The sequence below is a fragment of the Xenopus tropicalis genome, chromosome 10, assembly GCF_000004195.4.
Source record: "Xenopus tropicalis strain Nigerian chromosome 10, UCB_Xtro_10.0, whole genome shotgun sequence".
Classification (NCBI taxonomy): Eukaryota; Metazoa; Chordata; class Amphibia; order Anura; family Pipidae; genus Xenopus; species Xenopus tropicalis.
In genome coordinates, this window is record NC_030686.2 from 38,108,093 (window position 1) to 38,135,846 (window position 27,754).

A 27,754-nucleotide genomic window follows, 5' to 3' on the forward strand; every position below is an offset into this window, starting at 1 on the left:
CACAGCTGGCATGCACCCTAACCCCCACTGCTCCCAGCAGCCACACAGCTGGCATGCACCCTAACCCCCACTGCTCCCAGCAGCCCCACAGCTGGCATCTAAATGAGTCGCTGATCACTCCATCATGCAACTTAAACAAAAGCCGGAGAGCCAGGAATCCTCTGGTAGCTACTGAGTGCGACCCTGTTTTAAACCCAATAGCAAGTCCATACACTGAACGGTACGTATGCCTTTAGTCGCAATTACGACCATTTTTTCTATAAATCTGTGCAGGCAGGTAAACGCGGCCTATTGGTCCCCGGCGCGCAAGCGCAGTACCCCGGCGCCAGCGGCTGATGCGTAAAGTTCGGCGCCTGCGCGGTTGAGTAGCGCTCACCCAGACGGATTGCGAATTCCACGGCTGACGGGAGAGGCGCGCATGCGCAGTGAGCCCAGCGCGCCATTTTGCCGGGGTTTGAATGTGCCGCTGAGCCGAGGCCTGTGGGGGGAAGGTCCTGCTCTTTCCTGTCAAACAGGTAAGACTTAAGTGTCCCACGGCGGGGCCTCCAACCAAATCCGCTATTAGAGTGTTGGGCTTAGTGTTTTAGCCATGTGAGAGCCCTTGTGGCCCGCTGCTGTGCTGTGAGTGGCCTCCCGGCCGCGCTGTCTCCATTACAGCCAGTTAGACACACTCTCAGCCGCTCGGCAATGTGCTGCCTCCTACTAGCAACTTGTGCCGCCTCCCGGGCTGTGCTTTCGCGCTATAACCTGACAGCCAAGCCTGCCGGGAGTTGTAGTGCAATATTGCCTGAAGTGTATTGGTGTGTTCATCAGATCTGTACGCACGCAGTTTGTTATACATAGGGCTGGGCTTGCTGTGGCCTTTCCTAGTACTGTACTACAACTCCCGTCATGCACCGGGGCTTGGTGACGTGGGGGGACGCCGGGAGCTGTAGTGTAGTCCCAACACTTAGTCTGGCTGCAAGGGAATTTTTATATTTTATTAAATAGGTATAAATAATGGCTGTGAGTTCTATTGGGGTGCACTAATGGAATGCAGGGGAACACCCCCCCCCCCCTCTGGCGCAGTGGCAAATGCTTATTAGTGTGCTCACTACAACATAAAGTACTAATTAATATTAACAAATAATTATCACCATTCAGTCCCACAATGCTATCCATGTACCCATGGAGTATACAGATTACACACAAATACTGAGAGACAAGAGACCTGCCTGTATGTGTTTGGATGTGGGAGGAACTCAAGTACCCGGAGAAACCCCATGCAGCTAGTACCCTGGCTAGAACTGAGCCTAGAACCTCAGCTTGCTCCACTGGGACAGGGACTGATGGGAATGTGATGGGGACCTTAGACTGTAAGCTCACTGGGGCAGGGGCTGATGGGAATGTGATAGGGACCTTAGATTGTAAGCTCCACTGGGGCAGGGACTGATGGGAATGTGATAGGGACCTTAGACTGTAAGCTCACTGGGGCAGGGACTGATGGGAATGGGATAGGGACCTTAGACTGTAAGCTCCACTGGAGCAGAGACTGATGGGAATGTGATAGGGACCTTAGATTGTAAGCTCCACTGGGGCAGGGACTGATGGGAATGTGATAGGGACCTTAGATTGTAAGCTCCACTGGGGCAGGGACTGATGGGAATGTGATAGGGACCTTAGATTGTAAGCTCCACTGGGGCAGGGACTGATGGGAATGTGATAGGAACCTTAGATTGTAAGCTCCACTGGGGCAGGGACGAATGGGATAGGGACCTTAGATTGTAAGCTCCACTGGGGCAGGGACTGATGGGAATGGGATAGGGACCTTAGATTGTAAGCTCACTGGGGCAGGGACTGATGGGAATGGGATAGGGACCTTAGATTGTAAGCTCCACTGGGGCAGGGACTGATGGGAATGGGATAGGGACCTTAGATTGTAAGCTCCACTGGGGCAGGGACTGATGGGAATTGGATAGGGACCTTAGATTGTAAGCTCCACTGGGGCAGGGACTGATGGGAATGTGATAGGGACCTTAGATTGTAAGCTCCACCGGGGCAGGGACTGATGGGAATGTGATAGGGACCTTAGATTGTAAGCTCCACCGGGGCAGGGACTGATGGGAATGGGATAGGGACCTTAGATTGTAAGCTCCACTGGGACAGGGACTGATGGGAATGTGATAGGGACCTTAGATTGTAAGCTCCACTGGGGCAGGGACTGATGGGAATGTGATAGGGACCTTAGATTGTAAGCTCCACTGGGGCAGGGACTGATGGGAATGTGATAGGGACCCCAGCTCTGCTCCATTGGGGCAGGGACTGATGGGAATGTGATAGGGACCCCAGCTCTGCTCCATTGGGGCAGGGACTGATGGGAATGTGATAGGGACCTTTGATTGTAAGGGAATGATGTATCATCTCTGTAAAGCCCTGTGGAATATGTCAGTGCTATATATTTAACAGAGTACAGTTATGGGACCCATTATCCGGAAACCTGCAGAATTACTTAAAGCCTGTCTCCCATAGACTATATTTTAATCAAATAATTCAGATTTTTAAAATTGATTTTCTTTTGATCTGTAAAAATAAAACAGTGATTTGTATTTGATCCCACCTAAAATATAAATAATCCTTACTGGATGTAAAATAATCCTATTGGGTTGAATTAATGTTTTATTGATTTCTTAGTAGACTTAAGGTATGAAGATCCAAATTACAGAAAGACCCCTTATCTGAAATACCCTTGGTCCCGAGCATTCTGGATAACAGGTCCTATACCTGTATAATATATGAGATATGTCTTGCAGTGAATGGGTGATGGCATCTTATTGGATATAGCTCATTTTGCTTTTCGATGTAGTCAATTTGTGCCCATTCATTTAGGTTCCAGTTGAGTTGCAAGATGGACTGGATTTTATTTTTTTTTGGTAGGAGGGGACAGCTGGGTCCCTTTTATCTTAACAGCAGCAATCTCTCAGCATGTAGGTTCAGATCTAGAACACATCAGCAACCTTTCATCCCTCCCAGTTAGTATCTACTGGCCTCAATATACTGCCTTAAACAGACAGTTCTTCAGTTTGCTTTAGTGTTTAGGTTTAGACCATTTTTTTATATAGTTCTAGAATCTCCATCTTTATGAGGGTGATGTACACTTTTGCACTGAGCAATCTGATCATTTTAATAAAGAATTAGGATTGTGTATGTATGCAGCTATATTTGGTGTGGCCTTTTTGAGCTGTGTATAACTAAAGCAAGCAGGTAAGGCTGTTGAAAAGTGAAATGGGCCTCAGATGGAAAGAAACTGATAGTCTGCATCTGCTTTCAGGGACCATATCTTCACTGCCATTATCTTGTTCCCTTGTGAAGTGATGGATTGTGGGACTTGACTCCTCTGCTTTCTGTAGTCGGCTGTGCACAAAATGTCTGGAAAGCTGAGGGACTTCAAGTCCCAAAATCCATCATTTACCGGTGGAACATGGTAATAAAGGGGTTGCATGACTTTAAAGGAGAAGGAAAGGCAAAGTCACTTGGAGGTGCCAAAATGTTAGGCACCCCCAAGTGACTTTAATCGCCTACCTTTTACCCCGGGCTGGTGCCCCTGTTCGGAGAAAACAGCACCAGCCCGGGGTACCTGCAGCGCTTCCTCCTTCCTGTAGCGTGCATGCGCAGTAGAGTGAAAAGCTGAACTTTTAACAGAGAAGTCGACTTTTCACTCGCATGCGCCTGTCATGGGGTCTTTGCAAAACGAAGCCAGAAGAAGGAAGCGCTCCGCTACAGGTACCCCGGGCTGGTGCAGTTTTCTCCTAACAGGGGCACCAGCCCGGGGTACAAGGTAAGCGATTAAAGTCACTTGGGGGTGCCTAACATTTTGGCACCCCCAAGTGACTTAGCCTTTCCTTGTCCTTTAAGCCTAAAGGGGGTTGAGAATGGGTCCTGGCAAGCAGACTATCATGGATTCCTTTTCAACCTGTGGAATCAGGTATGTCTGTATTTCTCACTCTCTCAACACCAATTGGCCTAATATAATATGGGTGCTATTGGACTGCACCGAGCTCTCCATGTCATTGGAGGTCTCTTTTTTTTTTTTAACTCCTTACACTTCAAATTTTACTTTATTTTCCCTTTAGCAAGAGTGCAAGCAAGATGGGATTTAGCAGCTAAATGCAAGGGGGTACCATAGGTTAATACTGTAATGTGGACTTAACACCATCATTTCTTCTAAAATGCTGGGTGTCCTTTTCAGTATAGGTTTATTACGTGCTGTATACTAAGCACATATGGGATTCTGACCGTAATATAATTATTATTGTAATGTAAAATGTATTGTATTTCAGGTGGTCAAAATGGCTTATTATAAACTAATTATATTTTCAAAGATATTTATTGATCCACAGGAATATAGTGGCAATCAAGATTACCAGTACTGCCATAAGGTTCCTGTAAAGAATTCCTTTCCTGGCAACACCGCCTGTTTTTATATATATATATATATATATATATATATATATATATATATATATATCTATATCTATATATATATATATATATCTATATATATATATATATATATATATATATATATCTATATCTATCTATATCTATCTCTATATATATCTATCTCTATATATATCTATCTCTATATCTATATATATATATATATATATATATATATATATATATATATATATATATATATATATATATATCTATATATATATATATATCTATATATATATATTTATATCTATATATTTATATCTATATATCTACAGTGGTGTGAAAAACTATTTGCCCCCTTCCTGATTTCTTTTTCTTTTGCATGTTTGTCACACTTAAATGTTTCTGCTCATCAAAAACCGTTAACTATTAGTCAAAGATAACATAATTGAACACAAAATGCAGTTTTTAAATGAAGGTTTACGTTATTAAGGGAGAAAAAAAACTCCAAATCTACATGGCCCTGTGTGAAAAAGTGATTGCCCCCCTTGTTAAAAAATAACTTAACTGTGGTTTATCAATTTCAATTTTCAATTTCAATATCAATTTCTGTAGTCACCCCCAGGCCTGATTACTGCCACACCTGTTTCAATCAAGAAATCACTTAAATAGGAGCTACCTGACACAGAGAAGTAGCCCAAAAGCACCTCAAAAGCTAGACATCATGCCAAGATCCAAAGAAATTGAGGAACAAATGAGAACAAAAGTAATTGAGATCTATCAGTCTGGTAAAGGTTATAAAGCCATTTCTAAAGCTTTGGGACTCCAGCAAACCACAGTGAGAGCCATTATCCACAAATGGCAAAAACATGGAACAGCGGTGAACCTTCCCAGGAGTGGCCGGCCGACCAAAATTACCCCAAGAGCGCAGAGACAACTCATCCGAGAGGCCACAAAAGACCCCAGGACAACATCTAAAGAACTGCAGGCCTCACTTGCCTCAATTAAGGTCAGTGTTCACGACTCCACCATAAGAAAGAGACTGGGCAAAAACGGCCTGCATGGCAGATTTCCAAGGCGCAAACCACTTTTAAGCAAAAAGAACATTATGGCTCGTCTCAATTTTGCTAAAAAACATCTCAATGATTGCCAAGACTTTTGGGAAAATATCTTGTGGACCGACGAGACAAAAGTTGAACTTTTTGGAAGGTGCGTGTCCCGTTACATCTGGCGTAAAAGTAACACAGCATTTCAGAAAAAGAACATCATACCAACAGTAAAATATGGTGGTGGTAGTGTGATGGTCTGGGGTTGTTTTGCTGCTTCAGGACCTGGAAGGCGGCTTGCTGTGATAGATGGAACCATGAATTCTACTGTCTACCAAAAAATCCTGAAGGAAAATGTCCGGCCATCTGTTCGTCAACTCAAGCTGAAGCGATCTTGGGTGCTGCAGCAGGACAATGACCCAAAACACACCAGCAAATCCACCTCTGAATGGCTGAAGAAAAACAAAATGAAGACTTTGGAGTGGCCTAGTCAAAGTCCTGACCTGAATCCTATTGAGATGTTGTGGCATGACCTTAAAAAGGCGGTTCATGCTAGAAAACCCTCAAATAAAGCTGAATTACAACAATTCTGCAAAGATGAGTGGGCCAAAATTCCTCCAGAGCGCTGTAAAAGACTCGTTGCAAGTTATCACAAACGCTTGATTGCAGTTATTGCTGCTAAGGGTGGCCCAACCAGTTATTAGGTTCAGGGGGCAATTACTTTTTCACACAGGGCCATGTAGGTTTGGATTTTTTTTCTCCCTAAATAATAAAAACCCTCATTTAAAAACTGCATTTTGTGTTTACTTGTGTTATCTTTGACTAATAGTTAAATGTGTTTGATGATCAGAAACATTTTGTGTGACAAACATGCAAAAGAATAAGAAATCAGGAAGGGGGCAAATAGTTTTTCACACCACTGTATATATATATATATTTATATCTATATATCTATATATATTTATATCTATATATCTATATATATTTATATCTATATATCTATATATATTTATATCTATATATCTATATATATATATATTTATATCTATATATTTATATCTATATATATATATATATATATATATTTATATCTATATATCTATATATTTATATCTATATATATATATATATCTATATATATATATATATATACAGAAAAGAACAGAGCACACCCTAATAGTAATCAAATGCCCCAGGTGCTTGCAAAAACCATGTATATAGCAAGACAATGAGCCGCACACGCAGGGACTTTTTTAGAAAACAAAAAATTTTTTGGTTTGTCCCTGAGGAAGAGCACAGTTGGTGCTCGAAACGTTGGATCGTTTTCATTAAAGAAATTTTTTGTTTTCTAAAAAAGTCCCTGCGTGTGCGGCTCATTGTCTTGCTATATATATATATATATATATATATATATATATATATATATATGTATTTATATCTATATATTTTTATATATATATATATATATATATATATATATATATATATGTATTTATATCTATATATTTTTATATATATATATATATATATATATATATATATATATATATATATTTATATCTATATATATCTATATTTATATATATCTATATTTATATCTATATATATCTATATTTATATCTATATATATCTATATTTATATATATCTATATTTATATCTATATATATCTATATTTATATCTATATATCTATATATATATATATATATATATATTTATATCTATATATCTATATTTATATCTATATATCTATATATATATATATATTTATATCTATATATCTATATCTCTATATCTATATATCTATATCTAAAGTCCAAAATGGGAAGCACACCAATAAAAGTTACTATAGTTACTAGAGCCAGGGAATCTTTAAATCGAAAAAAATTTCAGCACTCTTAGGATTTTCACATGAAGTCACAACAAACCATCAAGGCTATTATAATGCAAACGGTGAGTCTTTATTACCAACGTTTCAGTCCGCACTTGGGACTTTCGTCAGGGAATACAGATATATAGATATATATATATAGATATATATATAGATATATATATATATATATAATCTTCTCCGTGACGGCACTCGCCACTCTCAAATTACACGCCGGGTGTACACCAAAAATGTATCCACACGTATCCAGTTGAAATATATATATTTTGACTTGTTAATTTCTCATGTTTATAGCTTAATTCAATATGGAATACCCCATCATTTATGAGGAAAAATCATCACTTTACCTTGATGTTTGTATGAATGTTTATGTATGAACCTGTTTGTATCTTCCAGATCTTGTCACCATGGAACTGAGTGAAGCCAATTTGCAGGGTCTAACAGAGTATCTGAAGAAAACCCTTGATCCAGACCCTGCTGTAAGACGCCCAGGTAATTGGTAAAGCTATTGTTGGCTGCATTTATCTTTCCCAAAAACCACAGCTTAATGACAAATACAATGTCTTGTTTTTCCCCAGCTGAAAAGTATCTTGAATCTGTTGAAGGAAATCAGAATTATCCACTGCTGCTTTTAACACTGGTTGAACGATCTCAAGATAATGTCATCAAAGTTTGCTCTGCCGTCACTTTCAAAAACTACATCAAAAGGAACTGGAGAATTGTAAGTATTTAAGCGAAGGGACTAATTGTGCAAGAAATGTGTTTAGTTGACTATTGTAAGCCTTTTGGGTTATTGGCCTTTGTCTAGTAGGAGTTTTTTCGACACAGTATTAACACAACGGATGATTTAATAGTTTCCAGACAGTGTGCAATTAACCACATCATTTAGGTATAGTTTTCAATGGCATAAATGACACTGGCAACTGGAGGGTTCCAATATGCTAGCCTCCAACCACCCCCCCAGTGATTCCAAGGCTTACTTCTGGCACTGGGTTGGTGCAGTTTTTGAAGAGGAAGGGGTAGCCCAGGGTACTTTTCTGTCAACGTAGCCATATTTATCCTGTGTCAAAGGCATTCTGTGTGTTTGTGTAAGAATTTGTTACGCAGGTGTGCTTACCCAGGGGTGCTGGTTGACAGGTAGACAATATGGCTGGTACAGCTCTGAATGGAAAATTACTAAGGTCACCAGGGGTTCCTAACAACTCAAATGATTTTTACTTGTCCTTTGATCTGTTTCTGTTGATCTCTGTGGAAACTAAACAGATCATTTTACACAAGTTTATTTTTAGCTATGATTTTTAATATATATAGTATCATATTACCTTTAAGATTCCTGTAGTGCTTTGGTGGTACTGACATTTCCTGTGTGGGTCCCTGCTATTTTCAGTATACCCTGTGATTGGAAATCTTGTTTTTACTTAACAAATGCATTTGTGACTAGGCGATAAGTTGTAATGTGTTAAAGGACAAGTCTAATTCACTGGGAGCGCCAATATGTTAAGATAAAGTGAATTAAATTTTGTATTCGAATCCATGATTTGGTTCTGGATTCGGCCTTTTTCACCACAATTTGGATTTAGGCTAATCCATGTGCCTAGCTGAACCGAATTCAAATAACGTGACTTTTTGTCAACAAAGTTGAATTTTTTTAGCTGCGCACGTGGTTCTGCTTAACTCTTTTATGACAAAATTAGCATTCAGATTTGGTTCCGGGTTTGGTGAATCTTTCACAAAGGAAATAAATTAGTGGATTCCCAAATTAAATCCAAGGAGTAAGGTCAGGAAGTAGGTAGTGATAGCTGCCAAATAAGCAGGGCTACCACCAGGGGAGCACAGGGGGCCCCAAGAGACAGAAAGAGGTTGGGGGATTTTGGGTGGATCATGGGCATGATGTCAGCATAATAAAAATTTTGGGTTATAGTTCAGCACAAATACTCAGAAGTATACGGCTGCAGATTCCAGGTGTCTGTGAACCACCCCAACAGTATATCATATGATCAAAAAGCAAAAAGGAATCAAACAGCTCCAGGCAGCAATTGAAAACTGCAGTGAATTTAATAGCAGTGTTGGCACACTACATGTTTCGGGCAGAGCCCTTTCTCAAGTCACTTGAGCAGTTTTTTCCTTTTTGATCATAGCATAATGGGCATGACTGTAATGGTTCAGGGGCATGGCCATGCATTTGCAGGAGATATATATATGTTTTGTTTTTTTTTATTGGTGCCCTATTTTATCTGTTTGAAGGCCCTCCAGCTGCCAGTGGGCTAATAATTGGCCCTGCAACTAAGCCACTCCTGACTGAGTTTGCATTTTATTGGCCCGGTTATGGGACCAAAACAACCAAATTACTTCACTGGCTGATGTCAAGTTGGTCAGGTATCTTTTTTTTTTTTTTTTTTTAAACACTAAGGTGGGCAATATTTGGGTTAATTTGGTAGTAGGTATAGGAGCTGTCTGAGCAAGGACCACATCAATGAACTGATACAATGCTCAATCCGACTGAAAAATCTAGCCTGCTCAATTGACATCTGGGTGATGTCAGCCTTTCTACCGAGTAAAATACAGTAGGTTACAGACCACTTCAGTGGAGAATGGGAACAGAAATATGAATATGTATTGATTTTATAGAGAGTAGACATTTCAGGGACTTCCATACATTCATTAACAAGTTACACTACATTTTAAGAAAGATTCAGTGTTTGCTGCAGAGGTAAAGGTCGCCAAAACACACACTTAATGTTTTCCTTTTTCATTATATCAGATTGAAGATGAGCCTAACAATATCTGCGAAGCTGACCGAATAGCTATTAAATCAAGTATCATAAACCTGATGCTGAGTAGCCCAGAGCAAATACAGAAGCAGGTAACCAGAAGAGTGCTATTTCATTAATTTATATATGTGTGGTTATTGTTAGAATGCAATTACATTTTCAATAAAGTAGCAGAACTTGCCAGTTTTTTTAATATCTTGACAGTGTTCTCCTCAGAAAAAAAAAAGAGGGCAGGGAGAAATAAATAAGCCCCCACCTTTCGCACCCTATTAGAAAGGTTTTTGCAGAATCCAATAGGACTGAAAATAAAGTGAGCAGTCTTACTGGCTTCTGAAAGATGGATTCTAATATGGCATGCAAGGTGGGGGCTAGACAGGTGGTGGGGAAGAAATGCCAGGTGATGTATCTGGCTAAAAGGGCCTGGGAAGGTGACTGCTTTGTTTTATTTGCTCCTAAAATCTTAGTATTTTTTTTCCTGTGCTGACGCTGTTTAGTTTAGTGATGCCATAAGTATCATCGGACGTGAAGATTTTCCCCAGAAGTGGCCAAATCTCTTGACAGAAATGGTGAACAGGTTTCAGAGTGGAGACTTTCATGTAATAAATGGGGTTCTACACACGGCTCACTCCCTGTTCAAAAGGTATGTCTAATTTACTATATTAAAATGACAGTTGGGAGGAAGGCCCCATTATTATCCTAGAGAGCACAAGCAGTACAGAAAGGAAGGAAAAGGGTTAGGTCCAGTGAGCATGGATGGAGAATGTGTTAATATGGGACATTTTTTTAGAGTATCTTCCTTTATTAAATCTTGGCTTTGTGGGAGTGTTTCAGTCTCAAAACAAAGCACAATAACTTTCCAACATTTTAAGATAAGAAATAGTCCATGTTATGTAGAACTGATATACATAACTATCCATGGCCTACCTTTGCCAGATACCGGCACGAGTTTAAATCAAGCGAATTGTGGACCGAGATTAAACTGGTACTGGATACATTTGCTGCGCCACTGACAGATCTTTTTAAGGTAAGCTTTTTTCAAGACTGTTTACTGACAAGTTATATATTTGAAAATTTATCACATCTGTTTGATCAATTTTTTTTCCTGTTTTTATTTAGGCAACCATTGAGCTGTGTAATACTCATGCAAATGATGTCAATGCTTTAAAGGTTCTTTTCTCCTCCTTAATTCTGATAGCAAAGCTTTTTCACAGTCTAAACTTTCAGGTAAGTAATGTGTGTTTGCCCTGCGTTTATCTTGTTTGAAAGTACTATATTCAGCCTGGCACTTAGTGTATTAATGCCACATTCCTGAGAGACCGTACACTACATTGGAAACAGAAGTACTTTATCACTAGGGTAGTTTTTACAATGGCCATATTTTCTTTGTCAAGGTTGACTGTAGAAATAGATCATACTATACAGAAGAGTTTCTTAAACCAGGGACTGGTTAGCCAAAAGAGATATTGATGTAAAGAATTCTGTACACCTCCACTATGGAGCCTTGTGATATATGGTAGCACTGTAGATTTTGTTCCAAGTAGAGTTTAAATTGTTATTCCACAGAAGTTGGCCAAATTATATTATAATTCTTATACAAAGAAATCTGCAGAGCCCTTGCCTTAGGCTCTGAAGGTAGTTGATGAACTCTTATGGAAGGTGACGAAGTCTTGAAATATTATTGGATGACAGTCATGTTGCCTGAAAATGATCTAGACCAGATGACCCCAACCTTTTTTACCCATTTAAATGTAAAAAAAACCCGAACAATTAAAAAGTTCCTAGGGGTGCAAAAATGAGCTGCGATTGGCAATTTGGTCAGCCTTATGTGGAATGGCAGCAACCAAATGCAACCAAAATGTGCCTCAAAGCCAGGACATCAAATATAATCATCTGCTTTGAGGACACTGGAGCAACATTCAAGGGGTTGGTGAGAAACATGTTGCTCCGGAGCCACTGGTTGGGGATCACTGGTCTAGACTATTGGTATTTTGGTGTGTGTGGCTTTAGGGCTTGTACCCACATTGTGAATGCTGTGTGCTTCGCTCTTGAGGATTCCAAAACAGTAAATGTGTTAATTGGTGTCGTTTTCTCTGTTTATGTCTACTGGAACAAAGACCAATGCTGAATGCAGAAAAAAAAAGGCATCAGTAATGAGTGAGATCAATTAACACAGAATACATTGAAGAGTGTGTCATGGCAACTGCAAAAGGTGGCATCTGTCAGGACATGCTCTCAGGGAGAGTGTTATAGGCAAAGCCAAGCACACATCTGCAAATGACTAATCATAGGCAAAACAAACCTGCTGTGTTTTCAGTATCTGTCATTAACGTCAATTTAATAGAGAATTTCCTCATACCGCAAACATTTATGTTGCCTGTGTGCTTTGTGACACTTATTTTCCCTGGCGGTTTTGCCTGCTATGTGTTAATTAACTGGGGCCACAAACGACAATCTACTTGCTAACGGGCATTTTACAGTCAGTTAAGTGAAAATGAGGATCTGGAGTGTTCCCTTTTTCTTTATAGAAGGTATTAGTATGTCATTATGTTAAATAATTCAACACGTTAACCCAAAAAATAATTCATAATTCTAAGCAGCTTTCCAATATGAATTTATTTAACATTTTCAGTGCATTTAAGGTTATTTTGTAAATGTAATTGCAAGTTAGTGATGAGCAAATGTTTTTTGGTGGGCATGGATTTGCTGCGAAATTCCGCATTTTGCCATTGCTGAATTTTTCCCCCAAAATTCTGGCGAATAAGGAAAAAGTTATGGTCGAGTCAAATATGTTGTGTCAAATAAATCATGGTCGCATCAAAAAAGTCATGCAGTAGCCATACTTTAGCAAATTTTTTGCCGTTTTACGAATCTCAATAGTTTTGCAAAATTTTTGCCGAATCGAAATGGGACAGATACGCTCATCGCTATTTCTAGTGAAAGCAGCATTTGCTTAACTCCTGGTTATGACTTTGTTGCAAAAACCAGTCTCCTCCAAGACAAGTCTGTTATTCTGCTGCCTTGTGTTACATTGTTTCAAAAGTCAGAGAATAGAAAAGGACTTCTTTAATAGCAATTATATATACATATAAAAAAATTTAATTATGTTTATTGCAAAGTTGCTTAGAGTTGTGTTTTCTTTTATTAGGCAAAACGATTTAGGAGAATAAAGGAGATCTAAACTCATTTACAAAGCATGCAGATGTTTTTAGAATACCTTTCTGCTAGACACTTATTATATTTTCATTCATTTTGCTAAGATGAATGGACAAAGATGATGGCCTAGGTGAATCAACTGGCACTAAGGATTTGCACAGTAATTGCTCAGTTAAGCTGGCAAGCACAGAGAACAAATTAGCATTGAAGGTGATTGGCAATATATGAATAGCCTGGCTCTGTAAGAGTTAGGCTTCATGAACTCACTGTTGCACTAGGTGCTGGGCCATATTGACTGAAGCACACACTAGATCAGGGATCCCCAACCTTTTTTACTTGTGAGCCACACTCACACTGTAAAAAGCGTTGGTGAGCAACACAAACATGAAAAAAGTTCTTTGGGGATGCAAAATAAGGGCTTTGATTGGCTATTTGGTAGCCCCATGGGGACTGCTGGCCTGCAGGAAGCTCTGCTTGGAGTAAAACTGTGTCTCTATGCTTCCAAAAAACAGAAATTTAAAAATGGCACCTACTTTGAGGTCACTGGGAACAACATCAAGGGGAGTGGCGAGCAACATGCTGTTCACGAGCCACTGGTTGGGGATTACTAGATGTTTGGCTTGTCAAACTGCATAGCACTGATAATTGACAATTGATGTACTGAAATTTAATTGACTGCCAGGACCTGCAAAATTGGTTGGCACTTCAGTCACAGAAATCAAATATTGTATTGAGTGTTGCTAGCTGCCTCAGATATTTGTCACTTATGGTACTGTTAACTTGAGGGAACTGGGTGGGGGCTCCCTTTTGTGAGCCAGATTGAACTGAAACCATGAAGTCATACAAAAATCTTGGTAAAGCCTTAATCTGGCCATACACACAGATAAAATACCAATAATTTTCGTACAATGGAGATCGGTCATTAGTTGATTGGCCAGGTTATAAAATTTTGGTCTGATAATGATGAATTCTGTACATAAATGGAAGTCACTTTCATACGATCGATTTAATGTTCAGAACATCCTCCGATTTGTTATTTTTAGGACAATTTCAGTCTGAATATTCATTTTAGATCTTTGCGTTTAAATATACGATCGATTTCCAAACGTTCGGTCCGGCAGGCTGGGCACCATTAAACCTTGTGGAGCCCTGCATCTGGTTACCTGACATTTAGCTAGACAAATCTGTACTGATTTCATATACAGTTTACCTAAATACCTAAATAAATTGTTAAATTAGGCTGTGCTTTTTATGTTTTACCAGGACCTTCCTGAATTTTTTGAAGATAACATGGAGACATGGATGACCAATTTTCACAACCTGTTAACTTTGGATAACAAACTACTACAAACTGATGTAAGTGTCAAAGGGTAAAGTCAGGCTAATGCAAAAATGCAACAAGCATATCTTTTATGTATATTCATCGGAAAGCCAAAAGTAAAGCCAGTGTAGTTAGAACATAGGGAACATATAGAATTGTATAAATCGAAACAACCGTTGTGATCAAGCACCTATAGATTTGTTTTCCCCCGGTTCATCAGGTTTGTAGGCTCTCCTTTTTGTTCCCTTGGAGTAGGCCAGCCTTAACTCTGCTTATAAACTTTCCCTACCAAAGGATGAAGAGGAAGCAGGGTTGCTGGAGACATTAAAATCCCAAATCTGCGACAACGCAGCTTTATATGCTCAAAAATATGATGAAGAATTCCAGCCCTACTTGCCACGCTTTGTCACAGCCATATGGAACCTGCTGGTAACCACGGGTCAGGAAGTTAAGTACGATTTGGTAAGGGTGTATTATTTATTTATTTACTTCATTTTTAAAATTAGTCTTCATATGAATGAAAGTCTGGAATCCATGTTAGTACTAAAGGTTTTGCTCTATGCGCAGTTGGTAAGCAATGCCATCCAGTTCCTGGCATCTGTCTGCGAGAGACCTCACTATAAAAACCTGTTTGAGGACCCCAGCACTTTGACAAGTATCTGTGAAAAGGTCATTGTTCCCAATATGGAATTCAGAGGTAAGAAATATTATTTTGAATGGTAATAGAACTTAACATGTTTTACCATTTAATCATGTCATTTATCATTGTTTGAATATTGCAACTATATACAGTGTTTTATTTTGCATCTCTGCTAGAGGACAGTTTTTTCTTAACTTAAAAGGCAGAAAAGGGTTAACTGTGTTGGGGAATTTTGCTTTGTAGCTGCTGATGAAGAAGCTTTTGAGGACAACTCTGAAGAATATATTAGAAGAGACTTGGAGGGATCAGGTAATGTTCTATGCATAATTTGCAATTGGGTGAAAATGCATGGTTTTGGGCTTTGGGTTTATGAAGTGATACTTAACAGAAGGGGATTGTTGAAATATGTAACGCTTAATTAAAACTAATTAAAAACTTAATTAAAAACTTTATATAGCTTGGGACATCAGGGTTTGGCCTTTCCATTGGCAGCTCTTACAAATATGTTTTGTTTTTGGTTTATCTCAGATATAGATACAAGGCGCAGAGCAGCTTGTGATTTGGTGCGAGGTTTGTGCAAGTTCTTTGAAGGCCCAGTCACCAACATCTTCTCTGGTTACGTTAGCTCAATGCTCCAAGAATACGCAAAAAGCCCATCGGTGAACTGGAAGCACAAAGATGCTGCCATATACCTTGTTACATCTTTGGCATCTAAAGCACAAACACAAAAGGTAGGTTTTTTAATTTTTTTTGCCTCATGTCCCCTTTTGTAGTTTGAAATTTAGACAGGCCACCCACTGTGGTTCATGTGACTCAGAGTTGGGAGTCATGGTATGTGGCACCCTAATACTGTATATAAGCCCAAATTTGAGCCACAATCTCTTTACCTCGTTTAAAGTAATATGCACAAATTCATAACTTTCCGGTAATGTGCATTATTTTATTGACCAGTCATCTTGTGGCTCACTAGTGCAAGCAGAGACGTTATTAGTTTAGGGCCACATAAAAGTAAAACAGGGTGTAGGTTTCATTTTATGCTTCTTCACCCTCCACCCCTGTTAAGCTTGTTCTGGTTCTGAATTGGCCTGTTGTTGGGAATGAAAGTTGGGTTTATGGTGGAAAGTTTGGGATTTCCTGAGCAACTTGGCCTGAAAATCATTGTGGTGGCATGAACTTAGAGGATTAATAGGGCAGAGTAATGAATGTGTTTGTATTATTGATCACTTTCTTTCAGCATGGAATTACTCAAGCCAATGAACTCGTTAACATAACAGAATTCTTCGTCAATCACATTCTTCCAGATTTAAAGTCTGCAAACAGTAAGTGCTTAAAGCAATAAGGATGAACTGTTTGATAATGTAGGTTATGTTCCATGAGACCCAGATTAGATAGAATACACAGCCTACAGCTGGCCACACACGTGGCGATTTTTCTTCTTTCATGCGAAAGATCGTTCCAACCCTCCACTGACATTCAGGGCTGAATCGTCCGATATGAAGGTAGAAAAAATAGGATTTCTACCTCCTGCCGATTCAGCCCTAAAGGCAGATTTTGCCCAAGCGCCTTCAATGGCGCCCAATCAAAATCTTTTAACCCGCCCGATCAGTGAGTTGACAGATATCAGCAGCCTTCTGCGATGTCGGTTGCCTCGCCGAGTTGCCATACACGCACCGAATATTGTACGAAATGAGGTTTCGTACGATATTATCGGTGCGTGTATGGCCAGCTTAACCCCATATGGTATCCCACGTTTCAGCAGCCCCCAATCTGCCCCTACTTAATATATATATGATAAACAAAAAATCATGTTTACCTGAAATCATTGGGGAAGGAGGTAGAGAAAGTCTGAATAATATGCAATTATACATTTTCATCATCAGTATAATGGCCTGCAGAAATGTATTGCCAAGCACATGGTTTAGCATGCAGCAAGCCATTGTAAGTGCACATTTAGATTGTTTTAAGAATGACTGCAAATTACAGTTTAACAATTTAATGTTGATAACTGTGTTAACCCATTTAAGATAATGCATACGTATTTGCTTTCTCATGATCGTTTATCCTTTAGCAGTATGCCTGTTAAGTTATTTATAGAAGCTATGAATAATATATCAGTCTGTCATCTCTGCAATGCTTCCTTTCACAGAGTAACAGTTCTGATGTGCTTGCACTAGTAATGTATTTATCTTTTTGTCCTGACAGAGCTCATCATCTGTGCTGTCAGTCTCTCTCTTCCTGTTTATTGATTTGGTTTTTTTTTTCTTTCCAGTCAATGAATATCCAGTACTTAAAGCAGATGGAATTAAGTATATCATGTTTTTCAGAAGCCAAGTAAGTGGCCTTTACTCAGATGTGGTATTCTTCTGTGAAAAGGTTTTTTAATCCTCAGATTTTCCTCGGTCCACAGAAAACATTTTTTTTGTACCCCTCACACCTTTACGAAGGTGACCAGTTTGATTGTGTATTAGTGTAGAATCCATAAAGCTTTCTATAATTGTGCACATCTGCTGCCCATAGTACACCCTGCTTTTCCCACCACATTTTTTTTGTTAACCTACACCATTCAGGCTGAGATGAAGGGGCTTTGGCAATGTTATATTTCTTGGCAAAAATAACTTCCCTGGGGGAAAAAAAGTTTCTGGGCAATAGCTTCCATTCTATATGCAGTTTGATTATATAGGTGTGGAATATATTATGCAGAATCCTTTTTTATCCTAACTTCATTTAGGTAATCATACCTTAAGGCTACTAAGAAACATTTAAACATTAAATGAGCCAAATAGGGTTTTATGTTGTCAATATGGATTCATTTAGCTTAGTTCCTTCCTCAAATACAAGGCACTTTTTATTATTGCAGTGAAAAGGGAAATCCCAAAAATAACATTTTGCGAATGAATATACCCTATTATAGTGGAAAGGAGCTTCTGTGTCTTAAGTAGCCACTTTGATTGGATTGGAAAATATAAATGCAAGTTTGTACACTCTGTCTGGGCTGTCTGAAGGTAGCATAGAGTATCGAACAGTGATGGGATTTGTGAATAAATACGATACAAGATATGCGAAAATAAAATACTTCACTATAAATTGTAATCATGCATGACTTTCGGCAAACCTAGATCTGCAGTGAATAAGAATTATATACACACTGTAGCTAATTTCATCCTAACCTGAAAGATAATAAAAATATCAGAAAGAAATATACTTTATAAAATAAAACCCAAGTAGAAAATACTTTCCAATCTTAAACAGCACAACCCTTATTTTATGCAATTATAGTTGATATGCTTGGAATACATACAAATGAATCAATCTAAAGAGATCTCTGTGCAATAAAATCCAAGCTTACAATATACTTACCTAATTCGCTTTTCCTCTTCCCGTATTGTGAAGTAAATCCAATAATAGGTAAAGTGTGGATGCAATAAGAGCCTAACACATTTATAACAAATAGACTTTTAATTTGTAACAATTTGAGCAATAGGCGCGCCGCATACATCTGGACTTAGGGAAGTAGATACATTGTATCGGGACATTCTCAGACACAGCTGGTAACAATTTTGAAATGTTGCTTGTGATTTATAAGTAACAATTTAGCCCTGCAAAAGTAATAATCTAAGGTATTAAGGGGTGTTTATATATTTTCATTTTTCTTCTGTATTTTTAACCTGATTTAATTTTAACAGTAGTAAATAAGGCTGTTTTAGTTAATCATAAGACAGGTGTGCCAAGAATCTTGTGTCTTTCAAATCAAAAATTGTATGTATAAACCACACATTGTGCACCCTGCAAGAGGCTATAGTGCAAGGTTTTTCTTATACCCTTCAAATACAAGGCATTTTTTTTTTATTATTGCAGTGAAAAAGGAAATCCCAAAAATAACATTTTGCCTTTTTTAAGATATTTATGGCATTTAAGACCCAGGTACACTTTCAGGTTCCTGCATTTTCTGTCCACAGCTTCCCAAAGAGCAGCTTCTGGTTACCATTCCTCTCCTAATCGCACATCTGCAGGCAGAAAGTGTAGTAGTCCATACTTATGCAGCTCACGCCCTGGAGAGGTTCTTTACCATGAAAGGAGCCACTTCCCCCACCCTGTAAGTAGAAAATCCCTTTTTGTATTCCATGATGGCAGTGTAAACTCTAAACTGGCAGTTCTAGATGGGTCTGATCTCTCTAATAGTGCTTCTCTAGTAGTGCTGGGGAGGAGAGCGGCGATAGGCCTGAACAGATTGTGGTTATAGGGGATTCAATTATTAGGAAAGTGGATAAGGGGTAATCTGTCATCCGGTACTAATGACTGAATTGGTTCTAAACCACAATGTTTCGGAACCAAGTCCTTTGTAAAGTGGACAAAAAGGTGTGGCACCAGAGTCTCCCCTTTAGATTAAAGGAACAGAACTTAAATTTAAAGCAGCGTAGGTGGGTTTGGGCAGTGAGGGGGTTGGGGAATGCCCTTCCTAGTGATGCTGTAATGGCAGATTCTGTTAATGCCGATAAGAGGGGCCTGGACGAGTTTTGAGCAAGCATTTTATCCAAGGCTATTGTGATACAACAATCTACAGTTAGTATTAGTGGTTGTATATATGGTTTATGTATGTAAATTTATAAATAGTTTGGTATGGGTCTGTGTGTGTGCGCTGGGCTTTGTTTGGAAGGGTTGAACTTGATGGATTTTTTTTTTTTTTTTCAACCCAACTTAATTGTGTAATACATAGTCCCTATGTTGGCATTTTTCACTCAACAGAGTACAGGCTGGATATGCATGAGTTGGATCAAATCACCCCCACCCATTCGTTGCTTTAAAATAATTTCATTCTCTATGCAATGAACATGACCTTTACATGTTACTGGAAGCCTGTGTTGTGCATAATTTTTTTATGATGCCTTTTGTTCACCCTTAGCATTGTAGCAGCTGAGATGATGCCGTACGTGGAGCTCCTTTTAGCAAACCTATTTAAAGCACTTTCCTTGCCTGGCTCATCTGAGAATGAATACATAATGAAAGGTATTTTTACAGCTGCTATTCTGTGGAGATATTGGGGGTGGCCGATGCATTGTATGCACAGGTGTAATATGTGCTTGCACCCAGTCATTAGTAACAGTAGTGTTGGGCATAGTACATATAGCAAGATTTCACCATTCCTGTTGCTCAAAACCAACAGGAATGGCGAAATCTTGTTTATCTACCAATATTTTAGCTGCAATAGCTATCAAATTATCTCATCAGTCTAATGTTATAAATGTATACTGAACAGAAAACATTAATGTATACTATCCTTTATTTTTATAGCAATCATGAGAAGCTTTTCATTGCTGCAGGAAGCCATCATCCCTTATATACCCTCTGTGATCAGCCAACTAACACAGAAGTTGCTTGCAGTGAGCAAGGTGTGGTGTTTTAATACTTTTTCAGTGTTTGCACAAATTAGCGGGCCTTTTTTTGTGTGATGTGGTCAGTGTTATTCAGATTATTTTTTTTTTCTGTCAGCAATATTTGTGGTTTTCTAATTACTTAAAGGGGAAGGAAAGGCAAAGTCACTTGGGGGTGCCAAAATGTTAAGCACCCCCAAGTGACTTTAACCGCTTACCTTGTACCCCGGGCTGGTGCCCCTGTTAAAAGAAAATAGCACCAGCCCGGGGCACCTGGAGCGCAGTGCTTCCTCCTTCCGCCTTCCACTTCCTAAACTGCCGGTGGCCGGGCATGCACAGTAGAGCGAAAAAGCCGACTTAAATGTTTAAGTTCGGCTTTTCACTCTACTGCGCATGCGCGCGCAGCGAAGCCGGAAGGAGGAAGCGCCGGCAGCTACCCCGGGCTGGTGCTGTTTTCTCCTGACAGCGGCACCAGCCCGGGGGAAAAGGTAGGAGGTTAAAGTCACTTGGGGGTGCCTAACATTTTGGCATCCCCAAGTGACTTTACCTTTCTTTTTCCTTTAACGTTTTTGTCCTACTGCTGGAGAGGGCCTGTATAAACATGCAAGAAATATAATGCCTAGCGTCACCATCTGCATTCTACATTTCTGACTGGCATAGCCTATATAAGAATCATTGTTGGTCTCCAATTAGTGATTTCATAGATCAGAGGGGAACTTAGAACCACCGAATTGCCATTGGATCAATGTTCGTTTTATGCCAGCATGGTAGATCCTATGGTTTGTGGCAGCATGTATAGGGTTAAAGCAAGGTCTGCTTGCTAGAGTTCAGATAGAAAACTGACTGTTGCAAATAAAACTGAGGTTGTATTCTTTACTCTTTTAGAATCCAAGCAAACCTCATTTCAATCACTACTTGTTTGAGGCCATCTGTTTATCTATACGGATCACCTGCAGAGCAAACCCTGCTGCTGTTGGGAGCTTTGAGGATGCCCTCTTCCTGGTCTTCACAGAGATCCTGCAGAGCGATGTTCAAGGTACAGTATTACAGTATGATATAGAGGTGTGTGCCTTTGTCTGTGGCTCGGTACTGTTGGTTAGAAGTAATAGGTCTAGTTCTTAAGTACGGCTAGAGCCAGATGGATATTGTGTCCCATGGCACAGAAAAAATGTAAGTACCAATGGTGACTCTACACATGCTTCTCACACAGCCTCTACCTTTCAAACTGCATATTGAAATCCTCTGCCTATGTGCCACTCGCATCCCTATTAGAAGCTGCCAAGAGGATTTGGATGCTGAATGTGCTGTACCTCTGAACACATGCAGCAGTCCTATGACACTTGATAATGTAGCAGTCAATTCTAGTAATTCCCTCTCATGCTTTTCGTTTCAGAGTTCATCCCCTATGTCTTTCAAGTCATGTCATTGCTCCTGGAAATTCACGCAAATGATATCCCAACATCCTACATGGCCCTGTTTCCTCACCTCCTTCAGCCAGTTCTGTGGGAGAGAACTGGTAACATCCCTCCACTTGTCAGACTTCTGCAAGCCTACCTAGAGAGAGGTGCCAATACCATTGCTGCAAGTGCCTCCGATAAAATTGTAAGTTTGCTTTATTTTTCTATGAGCAGTATTATCATGCCCATTTCTTAGTGGCCCAAGGAAGACTTCAGTGGTCAATTGTGCTTTGAGGTTATGGAAATCTAAAATGATACAAAGCTGACTTCCAGCTCTTTTCTCTACAGCTTCTAATGTACATGATTTGGATATTAATGATTGTCTTTTGTTTGTAGCCTGGTCTCCTTGGTGTCTTCCAAAAACTCATTGCCTCTAAAGCCAACGATCATCAAGGATTTTATCTGCTAAACAGTATTATTGAGCACTTGCCCGCGTAAGTTAAAAACACACAATTGATTTAATCCCTTGTCTAGTCCATGCCTTTGAAAGGAGTTGGGTAGAAATTACATGTTCTCATTGAGGCCAGATAAATTAAAAATATGCCAGTAAGCACTTGTAAGTTTCCCTTTTCTGTGCACCACTCAGTATGTTGCTTTTATGATATCAAAGTGCTCAGAAATGACATTATTTGCCAAGCAGTCCTGACATTTTTCTGTTGGATTTCTACTTATCTAATTGGTTGGCACATGTGTTTATAAAGTATGTCCTGATTGTGCTTGTGTGCCTGCAGAGAATGTATTGAGCAATACAAGAGGCAGATCTTCATTGTTCTTTTCCAAAGGCTCCAAAGCTCCAAAACGACAAAGTTTGTGAAAAGTAAGTCCATTTGTGTTAATTTGAGTAATGTGCAGTCTGGCGAATGTTTTACTATACCACACATTTTCTTTTTCTGTATCTAAATATGCTGAGCAACCATTGGCCTGGCCCTTAATACAACCAATTGTTTTTATAGTTTACACAGTTCTATGAAATAATAACAGTCTAAAGGCACAAGTGTAGCTGAATCAACTGTTACCAAAATTATATTTAAGTACATGCATTCTCCCCAAAAACTGTTTTATTATAAGTGAAATTTGGTTTCTGCGTGTGTGATTGCTTGCCTTTACACTCGCTATAGCACCAGAGCTAAACAACTGGAATTTTGTGTAGATACTGCTATTCAGAACACATGGAGTTTGCTACTTCATGGTTTCATAGTCTGTGGGGCATGTAGGGGTAACTGGGACACAATCTGCTCCTTTGACCCTCACACTAAAGTAGCCTGGGATGCTATATGCTGTACAATGTTTATATTATATACTTGTGCTTATGGTTTAAGCACCTCAGTGACTTCTAATATCCTTATCATTTACAGTAGGGGGTACATTATCCCTTATAATACATGAGTGATACTCAGAGTTCCCTGTATAACTCAGCCTGCAGCCTTGTGCCTTTATATGGTCACAGAACCCCTCAGTGACTGCTAATATCCTTATCATTTACAGTAGGGGGTACATTATCCCTTATAATACATGAGTGATACTCAGAGTTCCCTGTATAACTCAGCCTGCAGCCTTGTGCCTTTATATGGTCACAGAACCCCTCAGTGACTGCTAATATCCTTATCATTTACAGTAGGGGGTACATTATCCCTTATAATACATGAGAATATATGTATTCTTAGTAGAGTATACATTGTAGCTAGTAAGTTACATTATTAGTCTATTTTATAGTGTCATAATTCTGTTCTTCAGTTAATGTGCTTTCATATTGAGGTGTGTGCTGCGTGTACACAAATCGTTTCTATATTGTTCTATGTTACAATTAATTTTATTACCATGGAAATAATTAAATCCTGGCCCAAAATGATACATTGATGTGCACAGAAATCCTCCAGTGCATCTGGTTATTGTTGAGTCACTGATTATAGAGCCATAAAATGGTTGTAATATTGCCCTTAAATAATTTATTTCCCATTCTTTATCATTTCCTGAACTCGTCGCTTCTAAACGAAATAAACATTTATGCCCTGACTGCTTTGTTCTGAGTTTAGAAATATTTATGGGCCTGTCCAATAAGTGTGTTGTTGCTGTTCTATTCAGTGGATGTCATGTAAATACTGAGAATTCACTTACCTTGTTCCACATCTCTTTCTATATTAGGTTTCCTAGTCTTTTTAAATTTATTTTGCATCAAATTTGGAGCCATTGCCCTGCAGGAAATGTTTGACAGTATCCAGCCAAAGTAAGTAAAACACCTGTAATTTACCTCCTACTTCTGATTAAAGGGAATTTAACAACTTAAGCTTCCTGAAAAGTAAAAGTATATTGTGAAGTTGCTTGAAATTATAAAATATGCAGCTTTTTCATGATTCTTTTGGTTCGGAACAGTTTTCTAAGCCCCGCCCCTTGTTCTCCTACTGATCTGACTACTTTGAGACTCAAAATGTAACTGTAGTTGGCTATCCTCAGCCTGCCTTCAGCCTGCATCCTCCAAATCCCATAATTCCCTGCTCATGTGATGTTAATAAGAAAAGGAACATCACAGTGCAATGCATTGTGGGTTATTTAGTTCCATCACGCTGTCTGTAAGCTGTGGAGAAGTTGTTAAAATGTGTAACATCAATGTTTTAGTCCCTCCTCCCCTGCCAGGGTTTCAAATGATGCAGAAAGAGAACTGTTTTGTGATTGGATTTCGGCATATAAAATCGTATTTATTTATTTATACTTTTTAAAGAAACAGATTACAGTGATAGGTATATTAGGGGTTTGTGTTGTTGGGGCTCTTTAACAAGTTTTGGTGGCCAGAGTTCCCCTTTAATGAGTAATTATAAAAGCCAGTCTATTCCCCAGCATTGTATATGATATATATGTTTATAGTAAAAAATGCACTGGAACTGACTGGCTAGCTGCCTTGTGCCTTTTATGATGATTTTCTTGCCACAGGATGTTTGGAATGGTTGTGGAGAAGATAATTATCCCCGAGATACAGAAAGTTTCCGGACCTATTGAAAAGAAAATTTGTGCTGTTGGACTTACTAAGGTTCTCACAGAATGCCCAGCAATGATGGATACAGAGTATACAAAGCTTTGGTAAGTAAACCATGTGGCCCAGCAGTCATGTTTGTAGGTAGGTAGCAACACACCTATTTGGCTCATTAGAGGTGGAGCTTATTCTTTTCCCCACTGTATGGAACATACAGTAGCTTGCAGACATTTGTATAGTGACCCCCAAACATACTGCAAAAAAACAGTATCATTGTAGCCTTTATTTGCCATTAGATGTTTAAAATGTATTGAAATGTGTTGTCAAATTGTAATTGGGTTACAATGATGGGCAGCAGTAAAAGCTAACTAAATGGTTGCCAATTTTTCTATTAGTAGAAAATCATAGGGAGCCTATACACTCTGTAAAAGTTCCAGGTACTTCTCTTACACTGAGCTCCTTGCATAATATCGCAAAGAAAACCTTTTATTTGGCTCACTGAATGCCAGCAGCTCCATAGAGCCATCACTTTATTATTTATTTATTATATAATGTAATCGTTCCCATTGTATGCCCTGGGAATTAAATGCAGCCCAGTAACTCCAAGCAGTCCCGTGTTGAGTGTAAATATTTAATTGATGTGCCAGTAAGACAGAGCTTTTACCTGTAAGTGCTGTGTCTCTGAATGCTGTCATCTGTGTAACGATCAGTACAGATCTGCTTGATAAAATATTTGTTCTTGGTTCATCCAAATGTATTCATAAATATATAATGTTGCACACAAAAAATCACGGGAAATTCACCAGGAGATCCTCTGTATCAGTGTACTTTCTCGCCACTTAACTCTCACCCTATTTTGTCATCAGGACACCATTGCTCCAGGCTCTTATTGGCTTGTTCGAGCTTCCAGAAGATGATACCATCCCAGACGATGAACATTTCATCGATATTGAAGATACTCCAGGCTACCAGGCTGCATTCTCTCAGCTTGCCTTTGCTGGTAAAAAGGAACATGACCCTATTGGAGAAATGGTCAACAATCCCAAGATTCTGCTGGCACAGTCTCTTCACAAATTGTCTACTGCTTGTCCAGGCAGGGTAAGCTTTTTGCCCTTTGAGTCTAGTCTAATTTCTTATGCTCTTAGACATGGACCATGGCATGTGGTTCTGTGTCAGGTTATACATGTGAGGCCATCGTGTATATCATTACATCATATGCATCCTGTAAAGGCTAAATACACATAGTTACATAGGGTTGAAAAAAGACCAGAGTCCATCAAGTTCAAACCTTCCAAGTAAACCCAGCACACACAACCTATACTTATCAATCTATACACTCACATACATAACTATATATACAAACATTAATACTAACTGTAGATATTAGTATCACAATAGCCTTGGATACTATGCTTGTTCAAGAACTCACCCAGACCCCTCTTATAGGCATTAACAGAATCTGCCATTATAACATCACTAGGAAGTGCATTCCCCCAACCTCACTGCCCTCACCATGAACCTATTGTACGGCATTTATAACGGAAGCATGTGCCACATGTTGGGTATATATTCAAGATAACTTGGAAAGCATCCAGAGAAAGCCAGCTGTACATATGTATCCTAAATAAGACCCTAGACTTATGTAATAAAAGGCACTAAGTGTGCACAGGAGCACTAACCCATAGTAACCAATAAGATGCTTGCTTTTAAACAGGTAACCAGTAAGTTCTACCTACTGATTGGTTGCTATGGGTTACTGCTCCTGGGCAAACTTAGTGCTTTATATTATATAACCATATTAGACCCTTTATACTGGCCAGACCATGTTGGCAACAGTTAAGCATCTAGGAAACCGATCAAAATAGTTCTCTGGACTTGCATGTTTCCATAGTGCGAGTGCCTAATTCCTGAAGAGGACCACTGAAGTGGCAAACACAGTATAAATACTATTTGTAACACTGTCCTATTCCCTAGGTGCCCTCAATGATCAGCACCAGTCTGAATGCCGATGCCCTGCAGTTTCTCCAAGGATACCTTCAAGCTGGCAGTGTCACATTGGTGTAAATCCGTTTTCTTCAGCCAAACACTAACCTTTAACTGTTCAAGAAATGTATCCAGCTATTGTGGGGTTGTTAATACTGTCTCTGCATGGTCACAATCTATTGAGTCCTGGACTGCAGAATTAGGTCTTATGTCGATGTTACAAATCTCCCACTGCAGCCAATCAGACCCAGCACAACTTGAGTACCAATCTCATTGGATACCTCTAGCGCGATAAGTAAGTTGTTGGGGTGGTTGTTTAGCCCGACTGTTCCCATCTCTTACAAAGGAGTAGCAGATAATTTATTGTACAGATCAGATTCCTTCGTAAGAGTAAGAAGCATTTTCACAAAAGCACTTATTAAACCAACCTTCATACCAGGTTATTTTGATATCATTGAAACTGCCTTTTTTTCCTCTTTTTCACCCTTGTTTCTTTTCTGAACTGTGAATAAATAAGCATTTGCTTAAAATCAGTATCTGCCATGTTTTTGTTTTGGTTCTTTGGTTGGGATTTTTTTTCCCCTTCCATCTTCATCACACTTGGTCTAATATCTCATTTGTTAAAGACAGCCCTGGGTTTCTTCCTTTTTTAATTACGTTATATCCAATTTAATGTTGACTGTCATGACACACTTAAAAAGACTATATTTGCAGACAGTATATCTTTGTTAGCAACTGTT

The 27,754-nt window shown here is 39.1% G+C and overlaps 1 protein-coding gene across 2 annotated transcripts; it reads left to right on the forward strand.

Moving 5' to 3' along the window:
• Positions 1-27,550, forward strand: cse1l (CSE1 chromosome segregation 1-like). 2 transcript variants are annotated; one of them, NM_001127970.1, is given in 25 exon segments: positions 1-220; positions 7,752-7,847; positions 7,934-8,076; positions 10,117-10,218; positions 10,621-10,766; positions 11,060-11,150; positions 11,243-11,350; positions 14,543-14,635; positions 14,895-15,062; positions 15,168-15,297; positions 15,484-15,549; positions 15,769-15,971; positions 16,475-16,559; positions 17,510-17,571; positions 19,197-19,333; positions 20,141-20,244; positions 20,530-20,627; positions 21,495-21,645; positions 22,003-22,211; positions 22,403-22,500; positions 22,798-22,883; positions 24,209-24,290; positions 24,992-25,138; positions 25,898-26,129; positions 27,006-27,544. In NM_001127970.1, coding segments are annotated over 24 exon segments (2,916 nt in total). In that variant the 5' UTR covers positions 1-220; positions 7,752-7,762; the 3' UTR covers positions 27,096-27,544.
• Positions 27,551-27,754: the final 204 nt, after the last annotated feature.

Coding starts and splice junctions, on each gene's coding strand:
- cse1l (XM_012971548.3), top strand. CDS start 419: ATGCGCAGTGAGCCCAGCGCGCCATTTTGCCGGGGTTTGAATGTGCCG. Junction 10,219..10,620: donor CAGAGCAAATACAGAAGCAG/GTAACCAGAAGA, acceptor GACGCTGTTTAG/TTTAGTGATGCCATAAGTAT. Junction 11,351..14,542: donor TTCACAGTCTAAACTTTCAG/GTAAGTAATGTG, acceptor ATGTTTTACCAG/GACCTTCCTGAATTTTTTGA.